This window comes from Pseudopipra pipra, chromosome 8 (genome assembly GCF_036250125.1).
Source record: "Pseudopipra pipra isolate bDixPip1 chromosome 8, bDixPip1.hap1, whole genome shotgun sequence".
Taxonomy (NCBI): domain Eukaryota; kingdom Metazoa; phylum Chordata; class Aves; order Passeriformes; family Pipridae; genus Pseudopipra; species Pseudopipra pipra.
In genome coordinates this window covers 25,049,741-25,065,620 of record NC_087556.1, presented here as the reverse complement: position 1 = coordinate 25,065,620, position 15,880 = coordinate 25,049,741, and the positions used below count along the sequence as shown (strand labels likewise).

The 15,880-nt window shown below is 44.1% G+C and overlaps 1 protein-coding gene across 3 annotated transcripts in view; it reads left to right on the top strand.

The window, feature by feature from the left end:
* The window catches only part of SH3PXD2A (SH3 and PX domains 2A), a 260,811-nt gene that overhangs the window by 34,783 nt on the left and 210,148 nt on the right, over positions 1-15,880 (top strand). For all 3 annotated transcript variants that reach the window (XM_064663221.1, XM_064663220.1, XM_064663222.1), the window contains exon 2: positions 9,809-9,889. In XM_064663221.1, coding sequence (XP_064519291.1) covers positions 9,809-9,889 — 81 coding nt within the window. The remainder of the gene's footprint in view (positions 1-9,808; positions 9,890-15,880) is intronic.

The window sequence follows — 15,880 nt, the reverse complement described above, 5'->3', positions numbered from 1 at the left end:
TAGATGTTCTTTAAGGTCCCTTCCAATACAAACCATCCTACGATTCTGTGATCTGTCAGCATGTTATGCTGCCAGTTCTGAGATGCTTTGCTGATTGATGTTGTTGATTTCACCTCAATTTTTATCCTTCAGTTGTGCATGGAAAATATAGTTGCACAAGCTGGATAGAAATTAGGAGAGCTTTTTCACACTTAAAGTACTGTGCCCCTCAAGTCTGGGTTTGTGAATCTGAGGGTCTCTTGGTTTACATGAACTTTTGTTTCCCTCTACTCAAAATAAGAAGAAAAAAAAATCCCACTATTCTATGGCAAAATCCCAGGAGAGTTTCCATTATTTGGACTAAGAATGTCCCAGAGCTTTGTCATTGTTCTGGAAAGGCCTGGAGGAGTTTTGCGCCTTTTCCCAGGCCCTTGCTTTGCTTTTCCAACACTGCATCTGGGGGTCATATGTAAGGTTACAAATCAAAGCCGGAAGATTTGCATGCTAATATAAACTACGTGCAAGTGTTGCTGCAGAGCAGGAATCTTGGATGTTGGAAGCCAAAAGGAAGGTTGGGTTTAAGCAACAACACCTCTTTGCAATTGTAAGGCAGACTGTGCAGGGAGCACCATGTCATCTGTGTAAGCAGGGCTATGTACCTACAGAGTGCAAAACTCTGCTCTGGGACCATCCATGAAATGGGGGCAGCAATGCCATGGTGTGGCTCTGTCTTCGTGCACACACAAGCTGTGTGTGCTCCAGCACTGTACCTGAGCTCCGTGTTGGGAAAATGCATCAGTACAAGCCTGCTGGTACAATGTAGATGGTCCTTGTTCTCAGAGCAGAAAGGTACTCAGGGAGATCTCTCCCACAGGCATAAATAACTCCGTGCAAAGGTGTGTGAGACTGGATGTTAAGTGGAAAACTGCAATTCCTGGATTGTATTTTCACTCTCTCTGTGTCTTGTCCATTTTAATGCATTTAACACAGTAGCAAACAAGTTCTTGTCAGTTCTCATTTGACCAAGCTATTCTTGTATCCCTGGCCACAGGGCACTCACTGACAAAAATAACTTTGCCTGAAGTATGAGCAGAGCTCTACTCACCCTGTTTTGAACATCCCCCAAGTCAACTCCTCCTGTGCCAGAATCAGTTCGCCTGCTTCTCTCATAAGTGTGTCTGATTTGGCAGCATCCTTCTGATATTTTAGCAATCCTGCTCTCGTGTGAGATTTGATCCAGCACCATGAAGGGAATGAAACTTTTCCTGTTTGCTTCTGTGGGTCTAATGACTCTGTAATAACAGTAAAAACCAGAAGCAGGTTGTACCCATTTGGACTGGGAGTGGATTTATACAAACATTGCCCTCATCTGAATGGTGCCAGCACTGACAACAGCAGATAACATCTCTTATAGCTGGAGATAGGAAGGTGTGTTTATAAACTAAGGAGAGATTTTAAAGACCCTCACATCTGCCTCAATACTTTCCTATTAAAATTAATTTCAGTTGAAGCAGGATGAAGCCAGTTTTGAGTCAACTTTTAAGATTTGTTCCTGTATAGAGAAGAAGGGCAGGAGGATTAAGTCATCTTCATATTTAAAAATAATTTTTAAGGTGCTGTTTTCTCTTTGTGTCTGGCTTTTACCTTGCAACTGACACAATGATGTAGGAGATGAGAAGTAACTGGCTTAGAGGGACCCCCACTTCACTTCCCCATCCAGCACTAGCATGGAGGATTTCTACATTAAGCTGTACTCTTCAAGGGTTATATGTTTCTTTTTGGAACAACTTCAGTTGCAAATCAATTTCTAAAATCTCTTTAATGAAATTCATACAACTGTTGTACTCAAAATTGGTCAGTGAAACTTGAAGGATTTGAAATTCAAGAGTCTATTTTGTTTGTTGATTCTCTTTCTTTTTTTTGAATGGAGTTTATCTCCTTCTGCCAGGACATTCTCATATTTTAGGGTCCTCATGAAACACCGACCATCTGCTGAGGAAAAGGACACAAGCACCGAGTTAAAATAATTTATAAGTCAGGTAGCATCCAGATTTAAGAGGCAGTAAGCTGGAAACTTTCTACCTCGAACTGCAGCTGGATTATTTTTGTTTGCTTGCTGTAGACAGCCTCTTTCAGACCCAGGCAGGGTATTTGAGGAGACCACGAGGGAGGCAGGTTTCACAGAGAGCCTGTATGTTCTTATTTCCATTTTACATTTGTCACTCTACGATTCTAGTGCTCTGTAGGCTTAGATGTTGTGTTTTCTAATAATCTCTCAACTCTTAAATGGCGTAGACTGGGTCTTGTTGTTATTCTGCTTCACAAATAATTCCATCACATATGGTAAGTAAATGCAGGTGGATTGAAACAGATTGGAAACAGAAATATGAACCCACATTGTGCTCTGCACAGATGCTCCCTCTCCCTCATGTACACATGTAAATGTAATGGGTGGATGTTGTCCACTTCCCTTGTCTGCTTCCCTTGCAGGGAAGCTGCTGTTCTGTTTCCTGAAGCTGGGAAGTGGTAACAGGGAAGTGGCCAGTTTTTACTAGTCATGTTTCTTATTCTAGTTCCATAGACTGTAGTTATTGGATATGTTGGAGTCAAGATAGTCTTGACAGGTCTTTGACATGACCCAGGATATCAGTTAAAAACAAACAAAGCCTTGCTAATGCAACACAGATACTCAACATCTGCAAGGATTAGACACATCATATTCTGCTCATACACTCCTAAGAATGAACTTAAATGAAGTAATCAAACAAGCCTGGCAAGAGGCTCGGGGCTGGTTTGTAACCAAGCTGCAGGGCTCCCAGCTGTTCCAGTTCTGCAGCTCTCTGGTCAACTTATTGTCGCAAATTATAGGTGCAAATTCCACTTTTTACCTTTTTATGCCTCTCATGTTTATTTGCATGGCCATGCAAAGAAATGGAGCAGGGAGATTTTTTTCCCTTTTGACTTATAGTTCTGATTGTGTGGGACAACTGAGCATTATTTTAGCAGGAAGATGCCGGGAAGGCCTGAAGTTAATATTTAAAAACCCAGGCTGGCAAATGCCAAAAACCTGAGGAGTGAAGTTGAGACTAAATCAGAGTTTGAGCTGTGGGCTTTAAAACCTCGTCAGTGCATGAGAAAAATATGGGAGGCTAAGTGTTGTCTTATTTTGCCTGCATAAACACGATGAGCTGGATTCGTCATTCAGACACAGCCCTGTTGCATGTCTGGTCTGTACCCCTGAAGCAAGGAAACCAGCAAAAACATCTAGCCAGGTGCCTCCATCTCAGATCTGAGTTCCTCTTCCTGTGTTCTCAAGGATGTCTGCTGACTGACTTGAGGCACTTGTTTGCTATTCTCATTTGTTTTTAAGTACCAGGATTTGGCAAAGAGAAATGGATTTCATCTTGGTTCCTCTTCCATCAGCAGGAAGGTCTGTACCCATATAGGATACAGTAGTGCTGGGATTTTCTACACCAGAATGGACCCAGCTTGAGTCTTGAGAGTATGGCCAGATTCAGAAATGAGTTTATTTTTTATGTGCTCAGATTTAGTGTGATATGTCTGAAAAGAGAAGCAACACTAATCTGGCATTAATCCTCTTGCATTGCAGTTTAGAGATGAAATAGGATCCACAAAAGAAAACAGTAAAGGAAGGAAAACTCTCCTATCCCCTCTCACCTCTTTATTTTTTTTTTTTATCCCCTTTCTTGTATGTTTAATTAGATGTAAATTAGCTTGCAAATTATGATGGAAACTGGAATTACAATGTCCTGGTTTAATTGCCTGTGTGGTGGCTGCTCACAGATGAGAACTGGCAAATGCTGGGGCTGTCCAGTTTGTTCCCTCCCATCATACTGTAACTCTGCTCTGCTTCCAAAACTTAGGTATGTGCAACATTTGTCCATGAGACCCACGGGTCATTCTGGCTTTTTCTCAGTTACATTTTCCCTGTTGGTAATGGAAACACGAGCTGGGTAGAGGGGTGTCCATGAAATCACATCTGCTGCATGAATAAGCCAGACGCCCCGCACCTGTGTGCAGTCCACGTCAGCCCATGTGCTTGGGACTGCTCTAAGGCACCCTGCCACGCCAGCAACCTCCCTGCAAGAAGCTTTCCTGTTTGAAGATCCTTGGGTGTCATGTTTCTTCTGAGTTTCATCTCTGTTTCTCAGCTCAGTCTTCGAAATCCTGGGGTGAGAACAGCTCTGGGCTGGGTTTGAAAATAGCTGTTCCTTGGCTCTGCCCTGGCTGAGCTGTGGTACCTCAGAGACCATCCTGCTGAAAGGTGACATCATCGCATGGCACCAGTGATGGACTTAACATGGGCTTGGGGCTGAGGGTCTGACTTCACCTCTGTGGGAATTTACCAGGTCTCAGAGTGCTTTTCAGGGCCTTTTGGATGCTGGTGAGCTGGGCAAGAAGCCCATGCTGCACTCGTTGAATTTAGAGTCAGATGTGATCCAAGCCAAGTGAAGGCACAGGTTATGTGCGCAGGAGGCGTCTTATATTCTCCGTGCTTATTCCTGGGGGATTCCACTCTTCCTGTTGCCATGCTGTCCCTTGTATGGGGCAGGAATTTAGGACACTGGTGGCCCTCATCCTGAGAAAACCCTGGCTACTGGTGCCAGTGTCTTATGGGGTGGAAGAAGGTACCTAAAATCAACCAACATGCATCAGAAAGGTGAACAGCTTTGCTGCTTTGGTCTTGTGAGTACCAAAATTGCAGTCTCTAGGCTGTTATCACTTCCAGTCTGGATCTGGGCCAGCACTGATTTGTGCTCATCAGCACATCTTTGACGTTAAAGTGGTTGTGCAAACAGTAAGTCCGTGGCTGTACTCCAGTAATTTAGGACACAGATGTATGTTGACTTTGCTGCAGTTTGAGTTGTTTTAACGTAAACTCCACCAGCTAAATGAACCAACTGAAATTGCTGCAAGCCTTGCAGGAGTTGGGCTGACTTTGCATGGAAGTAGACCAGGGAGCATTCACATGCTGAGCTGTGCTGGTGGAAAGCTTCCAGCTCACAGGCAGTGATAGCATCTGAATACAGGGGAAAAGGTGCGTCTTTTCCAACTCAATCCTGATTCACTGGAGGACAGACATCCAACACTTAATAGGAGACTTTGAAGAAGCTGACGTTTTACAGGATAAAAGGGGATATCATGATGGTATCTGCATACAAATTGCACCACAGCGTTGTCTTTTGCATTCATAAAACTCTCTTAATAGCTGGTATTTACTGTAATTACTTATTAAAGGTTAACAGCACCCTCTCTTATGTTTGCAGGGATATTTCTGGTCTCTGCTCTTTAATCTTCTCTTTGCCAATAGCTCCTGTATTTGTGTGTGTTCTTATCTTGGTCTCATCAGAGGGCTCGTTTCAGACATTTGTTTTCCACTCCTGCTCATCTGGCTGTAGAAAACAAAACGTTAGCACCTAAAAACCAATTGAAAAATCGGTCACATGAGAGTAACCTGAATTCATTACCTTTGGTTTTGTGCCAGATGTAACTGGATATTTTCCACTGAAAACAAGAAAGTCAATGATAAAGTCATGCCCAATGATTGAGTGAATGCATTTTGTAGTAGGAAGGCACCTCTCCTCCTCGCTTGGTATAGGCAGTAAAGGGAGAGCAATAACTTCAGTTTACAGTAAATTTTCTGCTTTGTGGTGGGTAAAATTGAAGTTTCCCAGAGCTAGAATTAAACAATAATTAGCAGCTGATAAACCCCCCCTGACACTCTGCACCTTCTTTCCTAAGGCATAAATATTAAGAGCTGCTTATCAAGCTCAGTTCCTGATTAATATTCTGCAGTCTGTACAGGCCCACTTCTTGTTTCTCTGAAGAAGGATTTATTTTAAAATATAACAGTAGACCAAAAAAAAGACTGGATTTTTGAAATTAAAGGTTGAACTTTCTTAGTGGCTGGAGCACCCAGTGATTGTTGCAGTGAGTTGTTTGTAATTTTTTACTTCAGTTATCATTCACTGTTAAGGACTCCATGTTAAAAGATTTTTAATGTGGAGCATTTGAATAGCATGTGTGTTTTGACTCCTTTAAGGTAATAAACATGGCAGATCTGCATAAAGCAGATCTTTTTACCTTTAGTAATAATTATTGTAGTAATTTGTAATTTGCAGTCGCAATTGTGATGCAGTTTAGTTGTGTGCATGTATGAACTGTCAGAAAACATGGTACTCACACGGAGCAGCTTGCTCCAAGGCGTGTAAGGTACTTTGATTTTATCTTTTTTTATGAAAAAAGAAGTGTGCCGAGGACCTGGGACTCTCCCATGGGCAGGACCAGCTGCGTGCTGGAGTGGTGGCTGGTGTGGCTCAGTTTTGGGGAGTTGTTGGATGCCACAGAAAGCCTTCCCTTGGCTCTGCAGGCAGTCTGCGAGAGCTCTGTTGGCTCTGCTGGGTGTTTGAGCGTGGGATGACTCTCCATATTTATCTGATATTTCCTGCTGTCTTCTTGTCCCATTGCATTTCCATGACCTTGGGCTCCCCCAGGACTGCTTTTCTCCTCCTCCCCTGGGATATTGTTGATTGCTTTCACAGCAACCCATTTTAAGATCTTAGAAAAAAAATGATGAGGTAAGCTGATGTAATGTTTGCTGCTCATGAAAAGGTTATGGGTCTGCCCAAGGTAGCAGAAGCAAATAATTTCCAAACTCTGATCTCTAGGGGAGAGAAATGTGATATCTAAGGCTTTTGAAACCTCTAGACCTTACAGTTATAATCTGGCATTTTACAGATCTTTTTCAACCAGTTATTCTCCATTATTTTAAGTGGTGGCTTTTGAGAAGCAATTTGATTTGCGCAAACAAGCAAAAAAAGATCAATAGCCATTTTAGATTTTGCACCTGTGTCCCACCAAGCAGATTTTGAGCCCATTGGTTTCTCACTTCACATAGCACCAGGCTGCAATTAAACGCTTTTCTTGCTTCTGCTATGATCTTTCCATGAAATAGAAATCAGTGCATCTGCATGCTGCCCAATCCATCACTTGCTGAGCTTGAGGAGACCTTAGGCTCAAAAAGATTTAATGGCTGTCCTAAATGTGCAGCACAGTCCTGGCTTGGCTGAAGTCAGTGGCAGCTTCATTCCCACAGGGCCTGAGTTTCAGATCTGGGGCTGTATCTGCACCATGCAGTGGGGTCCTGCTCCTACACCTGTTCCCTGCACCAAACAAATCTGGCCTCTTGCCCAGAATACCCCTTTACAACCTCTGTTTACAAGCTCTGCCCCCTCTTGTGCCATGGGGGTGTTGTGCCACTTACTGCACTACCAAACCATGCTGGACTCTTGAAGCAGGATTAACTCCTGTCCAGATTAGATCTTGATCAAGCAGATTTGCAGGCTGTTAAAAATTTCACAAAACTCAGTTTTTGTGGGTTCTGAAGAGTAACATGGGGAAGCCTGAAGTGCCATGAAATTAAAAAAGCCTGGATGTCTGTGGCATATGTGTTTTGTTTCTAGTTTCTGCAGAAAAGGTGCATAATTAAAGAAAAATATAATCTTTATTTGCATGTACAATATGTTTCTCCTCCTGTCTCATCCCTTTTGTGAGAACTCGGGGCCAGAATTACAGTATCAGAAGTTGCTTTTGGATGCTATTCAGCTCCCATATGTCATGATCTGTTTTTAATCAAATGGGTTTTCCATCTGAAAGTAGCTGTTGGATAGAGAATGGGTAGAAATATTTCTGTGTGAATTAGCTCAGACTGAAGCTACAAACCTTTTTTTTCTTTTTTCCACAACAAACACATGGAAAAATATTCTTCAGAGTAGTGTAGTCGGCCTGAAAATTGGCAACAGCAGCTTCCTTCCCAGGCTTTGACTCCTCTGCCTTGACTGTGTGGGTCAGATCTTTAAAGAGGACCTGAAATCTTCATGTTACACAGTCTTATCTCCCCTCCATGATGCAGGGCAGTGCCAGTGTCACCCTTGTGTGTATGGGCACTGAGGGAGGGAGGTTGAGTGGTTTGGTTTTCCAGAATTGTGAGACACAGCTGATGAGTAACCTGGGTTTGCTGAGAATCATCCTCTTTCCCCTGGGCAGTCTTTCCTTTGCTAGCCTCAGTGGTCTCTACCCTGGTAGGAACAGCAGATATGTTTGATATGATGATGAGAGAGGCCTCAGATCTCCTTAGCAGCCTGTGCTCAGCATGTCCAGTTCTTGAATGCCATGAAACTGGGCTGCAGTAGATGGGGAGCAGCCTTGGGGACTGAATGTGGTCAAATAAGCAGAGAGGAAAGTATGGCTGCAGGACCTCTGTGGTTTCTGGGATATTAGATGACACCTCTCTCCTGCTAGGAAAGAATAAGAAAGGAAAAATTCCTCAGCAGTCCTCGGAAAAGCATTGTTAAGCCCAATATTCAACAACCCTCCAGGAATTTTCATGCAATAACTTTTATCAGTAAAAGCACAGTAGCAATTACCAAGACGGGATAGTGCCCTGGGGAAGATGGAGAAGGGGATGATGCTTATCCATCCCCCATCACTGGAGACAGAGAGCTTCACTTGTGTGTCCATGGCAAAAGGGAGAGCTCCTGCTGCAGTACTGGGGCTGAGGGAGGAGGGATGCTTTCCTGTTTCCTCTGGCAGATCATTATCTCACTCCATATGTGAAACATGGAAATTGCTTTAAAGGCCCAGGAGCTGGCCTGGCTGTGACTTTCATTATATTGATGTTGTGTAGTCACCCTCAGTGAGTGACCTCAGTGGTCACTCTTGGTACCTCCATCCTGTGTTTGCTGAAGCCTTGTGTATCTGTCATCAAGGCAGCAGGACCAGCATTGGCCTGAAGGCAAGTGCATGAGAGAACAGAACCTGGCTCATTTTTTCTCTTTAAAAGAAATGTTTTGGCAGTACTACAGTCAAAAGGAAACATTTTTCTGGGTTATATATATATACACATATATATACATATATTTTTTTTCTGTTACATATATATTTTCTGTTTTATATGTGTGTATATATGTGTGTGCAGATTTTTATCACAGCTTCTTGCAAAACAGTGTTTCTGTAAGATGATTGTTTTGTGGATGGACTACGGTTGGACAAGAGAAATCCTGGGTTTATTCTGGGCTTCTCTTGACCTTTCCATCAATATAAGAAAACAGTGTCACTCTCACTGTCAAGCTTTACATCACCTTCAAATCAGTCTAGTGGGGGCCAGAGGTGCTGAGTGGTATGATGTGACTCAGCCAGGGCTGTGTGCAGAGAGAGGGTTGAGTTCCTATCCCAGGTGTATGGGTGTGAGTAAGCAACTGTTGCATGGCTGTAATCCCCCAGTACCCCTGGAGCTGAGCTTGCTTTGAATTTCCTGTTGAACCAGAGCAACTTCTTGCTTGAGAAGGGCAACGGCTGCATCTCCATGTACAAAGATGACCTGGAGCATGGGATTGCAGATCAGCAGCCCACAATGGGCTGTTGCTTCAGGGACAGAATAGCTCTCCCAGTCATGTCTGCAAACAGCTCTGGGACCCTCCAAAGAGGATAGAAGGCAGGGTGTGTTACCACAGATCAGAAAATGTGCTGTCCCTCAATTAAAGCTTGTATCCCAGGGAGAGCAAAATTGGTGGGAACTGGTAGTGGAGATGTGTGAGAGAATGCTGCATACTGTCCTGAGACCTCTGCTAAAGGCTGCAGCAGGGAAATGGCTTTAATTTAGGCTAGTTCTGCACTCAGGGCTATATTCCTCATTATGAGCAGGAACAGCCAGTGAGGTCTGGAATTACTCTATATTGACTTTTCAGCCTTTGGATGTCCCCCATGCTTCGTGGCCCATGCTCATTTGTGTTTTCTTTTCCCTGAACAGGTCTATATCATCAATGTAACATGGTCTGACCTGACTTCCCAGATCATCTACCGGAGATACAGCAAGTTCTTTGACCTGCAGGTAAGTCTGTCTTGTCTAACATAAAATATTATTTCTACTCATGCTCCTAGTCATGTTTCCAGCTGGGTTAATAGTGCCTTTAAGTAAGGCTTTGTGCTTGGTTGGTCTGTTACATGTCATGATCTTGAAACTTTTCAGGCTCTGCCCTTGTAAGGTATAAGATAAGTGGGTGGTATGCTCACAGTGAGCAGCTTGCACTGTAAAGACTTTTAAAGCTGACATTTTCATGAATGGTTCCTATTGAAGAGAGGATCTAATTTTAAATACTTTGGATGCACTTAGAACAGAGAAAGAGCTACATTCTGGGCCCCCAGAAACTACTTAGCTAAATAACTGAAAACAACAGAGCTTTTGCACACTCCCACAGCAGTTCAGTAATGGAGATGGCAGTGGAAACCTTCCAGATTCTCCTCCTCACCATCTAGCTGGCCAGCCAGTGTCCTGACTCCTGCTGTTTTGTACAGCTCCTTTGCTGTATTCTGTGCCTGTATATTTAGATTTCATTGAAAACTTTCTCACTGGATAGCTGCTGACCAAAGTCTGAAACCAGGAAACGGGAAAAGTCTCGGTTACAGAGTTTCAGTGTGGGCATCAGCTGCTTCGTTTCTTGTAGTGTTACTTTATTTCTGATAGTGTTCCTGGGCACTTGCATGGGTAAGGAGAGCTTTGGGGCTGATGTCCTGTTTAGCAGTAATCAAGGTCCATTGATATCTTTGTAGGCAGCAAAACTATAATTTCCTGGGGTGAAAATAAAAGCTGTGCTTTGACAAGGTCCTGAACTTTGGGGCAAAATGTTGATTTTGGGGCTGGAGCTTGTGTTTGGAGATGGGCTGTGGTTAGAATATCAAGTGAATCCTCACAGCCAGTGTTAGGATGTACACAGCTGACTCTGCTGTGTCCTGGAAAATAACATTGAGTCTTTTTGCCATGATAAATTAGGAAAAGAAGGGTTCCTGATCTGAGGTATCTTGAAAAGCTCTAGTTTCATCATTGCTCCCCTTTATGTTTCCTTTCTGGTATTTGGAAACCTGAAGTCTCTAGCATGTCTTGTAAGCTAGATCAGTTATGACCTCCTGGCCTTTTTGGTGAAAAATGTGACCATTTTTACAGTCAGTCCTGATTTCTGTTTGCTCTGTGGCTGGAAGACAAGAGAGGGATGTTCTTAAGCTTCCTTTTGTGCCCATCTTCACTTCTTATTGGGCTGAAGTGCCAGGCCTGCCAGTGCCTCTGCTGTGAAGAGTGTGTCAGCATCTTCTCTGTGTCTGATGTACCTGCTAAAGAGGCACAGCTCCCTAGTCACAAACATTTGTTGTCAGCATGCGAATTGTGGCCAAAACTGTTTCTTTCTTTCTCTTCTTTTTCTTTTCGCCCCAGTTCTGTTTTCATGTATATGTTGTTCTGGGTCTCCTGGCCTTTCCTGGTAGGTTTGAAAAGTTCCCATCAAGCGTGGAGTTATCAATGGGGTTAGTGTGTTGGACAGGAAATGATGTCTCAATCAGGGAGTGAGTCCTGAAAGGTCCCATTGATAAGTGCAAGGGGGCCTAGCCAGTGGAAAACTCTTGCTTGCATAACGCTTCTCCCCCCACGAGAAAATACGACAAGAAAGTAACAAAATTCCCTTCCTTAACCCTTTTCCCTCCCAGGGATCTCTATCAGGGCCAACACTGCATGAGCAGTGACAGCCCTCTGCAACAGCCTCTTTAGCTCTTGCAGCGTGAGGTGCTCAGTTACAGAAACTGAGGTCTTCACTTAAGGTTTCCATGGCCTTGTTTCTGTGAGCATGTCACTGTGTCGATCTGTGCCTCAGTTTCCCACCTCTAGGATGTAGACAAGTCCCTGTGTGCTCAGGCTGCCATAATGTGCTTTTGAACTCCCAGAAGTGATAGGTGATTCCCCCCCCTTTTCTCCTGTTACTTTTTCTGGATTTTTGTTTATGTCTGAACATCTCTTAGGTGATGCAAAGGAAACTGCTTTGAGTCTTGAATACCAGCTTGTGTCTACAGCTCTAACGAAGCCTGCAAAGAGAGTTGGAAAAGGAAATGAATGCTAGGGCCCTTGGGGTAACCCTTGCATTTTGGGAAACTTATGGCTTGATCTTCAGTGATTCTTGCTCAAATGCAAATTTGCTGCAGGTCAGGGGATAACTTGTGCTTTCCAGGTTTTTGGAGGAACCTTGAACTTCACTGGTTGAACCTGGGTTTGGCAGCCTGATAACCATAAGTGATAATGTGACCTTAGCATAATCAATATACTTTGACAATCTCCCCCACGTGGCCCTTGCAGCAGAAAATTAAGTAAATGCTTAGGGAGTAATGCTCAGCCAATTCACGGGAATCACTCATGTCCAAAACAGCTGGAATCCACAGGTCTCTGCCAACTCCACTTGCCCTGCTGTGTCAACGACAGAGGTGCACTTCAGGACTTCCAAAGCGTGCATGTGTCTCATTTGCTCTTGACTAGAACTGGAGGAATAAGGGCTGGCCTGTAGCGACTTAATCAGGGCTGAAATGCCTTGTGTTGACAGTGACACTGGATAGGACCCATGGGGAAACCCAGGGGGCTGCCCAGGAGCAAGGGAGTAATACAGATAATTAATTTCACTACTTCATTTTCATGTTTCTTTAAAAAAGAGCCCACCCTTCCCCAAACGGCTGTGGGAAGTGGCTCAGTGGTTTTGAGAGCTCTAACATTGCTTGATACTGAGCTTTTTGAAATACTTCCTTGCAAATTCTCTTAGGCACTGCAGGCAGTAACAGGCTGCTGTGTCCCAAAGATTCAAATCTCAGAAGTGTTTGGTTGTGCTATTTCAGCAGCACATATGCTTGAATTAGGAGTCAGGTTGTTTTTAAGATGAGGAATAAGGCAGTGTGACTGGACATACCATGGGATTTGTTTGCCCCACAAAGATGTGAGAAGTACAACAAAGAGAACCTAAAGCAACAAGCCAAGTGTCAGCCCTGTGCTGCTTCAGTGAGGCTGGATATCTATAAATACATGTTTTAAATTAAATCAGGGCATTCTCACATCCTTTAATTGTGCAACCAAGTCGCATCTGCTCCTGAGCATGGGTCAAATGATGGCAGCAGAATACACATGGGTGCCAATGTTTCAATAAACAGGATTGAAAAGATTGAATTAGCTCTGCATCAATGAAAGCATCACTATAAATTGCTTGCCAAGTCCAGTTATCTGTTGTTTTTCACCCTGGGGAGACATTTGCACCTGAGCACCATGTGGGGTCAAAGCTACCTCCTAATGTGATATTTTAAATGCCTCTTTCTTGCGCTTGCCTGCAGTGCAGAACAGAGGAGCGTGAGGAGAGCGATGTAAACATCGCCTGTTGGTAGTGCTGACCCTCGAGACAGGCTGGTGGCTCACTGAGACACATTCCCTGGATGCTGTTTGAGGTCTCCCATCATTGCTGATGGATTTTCTGGTGATGGTTGCAGAATCCTGTCCTGAGGTGATAGTTCAGCAATGCTCCTGTTGTCCCTGAAGGAGCTGAGAAAGGACACTGTTTTATTGGGATAGCAGAGAAAACTCCTGGCATTTCCACCATGCAATAAAAGACATCTATAGATGTAAGACCCATATTGTTCTTGCTGTAAAGTGCTTTTGGAGGCTGTTAGCAGGATAGGGATTTGCATTTGAGTGTGCACATAAATAATTACCCAAAACAGAAGGTGGAAAAGTGCAGGGATGCAGCCAGCTCACTCTGCCATGGCTGTGCTTGCCCATGAAAAGCAACCACAAAATTTGCAGGTGGCAAGTATGAAGGATGGGTCTTTCCCCACTCCCCATATCACCCTCCCAGTTGCTCAGTAGCACCTTGGGGTTTTATAGCTATTATGACCCCAGCTGGGTGGTGCCCCCCCACTAAGAAACCTTCTCAGCAAAAGGAGCAGAAAAATTGGACAGAACTTCGGTTCCTTGTGTCTTAGCTTCAATCAACAGCAGCTCATCTGCTGCATTTTATTCAGTGCCTCCAAATGTTTTGGTGTGACTTCATGCCTGTGTTACTGAGTGCCTCCAGTCAGAGTATGAACAGGACCAGCACCTCAGCAGAGGGACCAAACCCTACATTCCATAAGGATGGCTGGCTCTCTGTGTGCAGAGCTGGGGGAGGATCCTTTCTCACAATAGGGAAATGCAGCTTTCTCCAAGGGAAAACACTGGGGCTTATGCAGCATGCCATAGTCCCACACTGTGTTCCTGGTTGAGCAAGAAGCAAATGACATCCCTGCCGGAGCCTCAGCAGGAATGTTAGGTGGGCAGATCGAAGTTTCTCCACACAATGACCCACACAGATGTTTTGGCTTCAAGGAGATATCTGAAAAGTCACAATTTTGAAAAGACAAATAAACAAAGCTCCATTCAAGCACTGGCTTTGTGTGTTAGCACAAAATTATCTGCCTAATGTGGTCTGCTGATCTAAGCAGGTTTTCTTCAAAGTGGCGCAGAAAGAGAACCTCACTAGCAGCCAATTAGAACACTAAAAAAATAAAGAATATCAAGAATTTTATTAGGAAGAGGAAAGAGATGTAAGTTGTCTTCAGGGTGATGATAAAACATGAAGAGCTTCTTGTTATTGCTAGGGTCATCCTGATTGTGGTGCTATAATGGAGTAACTGAACATTAAAGATGGCATTAAACAAAAATGGTACTATAAAAAACAGTAATTGCAGTCTCTATATCTCCTTTTCTTACTCAGACTGGAGTCCATCTGAATGCTGCTGCTATTGATCGTTCTGTTACATGCTCTTCTGTACCAACATCCCTTTGCTGTTACTCCAAGATGTATCAAATAGTGTAATGTCCACTCTCATTCCCAGTTAGGTGGTTGTAACTGTGCCACATGCCTGAGTGCCCTGGGTGTCACCAGGTCACTATGATTTGAAGCAGGACCTGGTGGCTTTGGAATACAGGCTTTCTGGTGCAGAGCAAAGGGGGAATCGGTACAGGGTATCTGCAGGGTAGGTGCCTGATGCAATTCTGATGGAACTGTGTATATTCACTGTCATTAGTTAATTTGGATTAATTGCCCAAGTGGAGACCTACAGCCCTAATTCTAGTGGTCCAGTGGAGTCTAACTCAGTAATGACTGTTTTTGAAGGACCTGTAATATTTTATGTTGTAATGTTCACGCTTTTAGCTCTGCAGGAGCGGTGAATGGACAAGCTCAAGCATGCACTAAATTTATCAGTGGTGAAGAGTATAGGTAAGAATGCAATGAGGCAAGTGTGCTCCTGCATTTGCAAATGCTGACTCCTAACCCTCAACCCACCAGGCCTTTTTAGCAGGATGAGTACAGTCACTGCCTGGTCTTCCCAGCCATCCACGGGGTCACTCTGTGATGTGTGACACTCTCTTCCATAGATGCCACCCTGCACGTGGCTCCTGGCTGACACTGTGGGAAGGGAAGGAGGGCTGGTGTTGTGGCTCTGTGCATGATGCAGCTTGCCCCTCTCACAGCGTGGGAGGTTTGTGTTAAAAGGATTCCCAGGGAGTGTTTCTGTTGGGCTACATGTGTGTGTCTGAGGGTGCATAAGGAAACAGGCAGGAAAGCTGGAGGAGAAAGTGGGGTTGAATAGGGCAGGGGAGGAGGTGGAGAGGAACAGTATGGCAGAGGGTTGCTGCATTATGCTGTGATACAAGTTCACAGTGAAATACACTCCTCTGCCTGCCCCATGTTCAGGTCTGGCCTAGAAAGTGATATGGTGGCTTGTGGTAGCTTAGCCAGCTCCTCAGGGTGGGACAGCAGCAAGGCAATAACAGAGGTGATATCCACACCACTATGTCTCAGTGATCTGAGGATGCAATAGAAGTGCCCTCTTCTAATGATAGGGAATGGATTTTGCTATCAAAGGATGGAGGTTTTTCTTTTCTCTGGAAGCTGCTGAGGGGCAGAGGTGAGTCTCCCAGTGGTGCTATCATAATTTCTCACTATACAGAGAAAGTTTTTTAATACCAGAAACACCCAAAAGAGTCTTA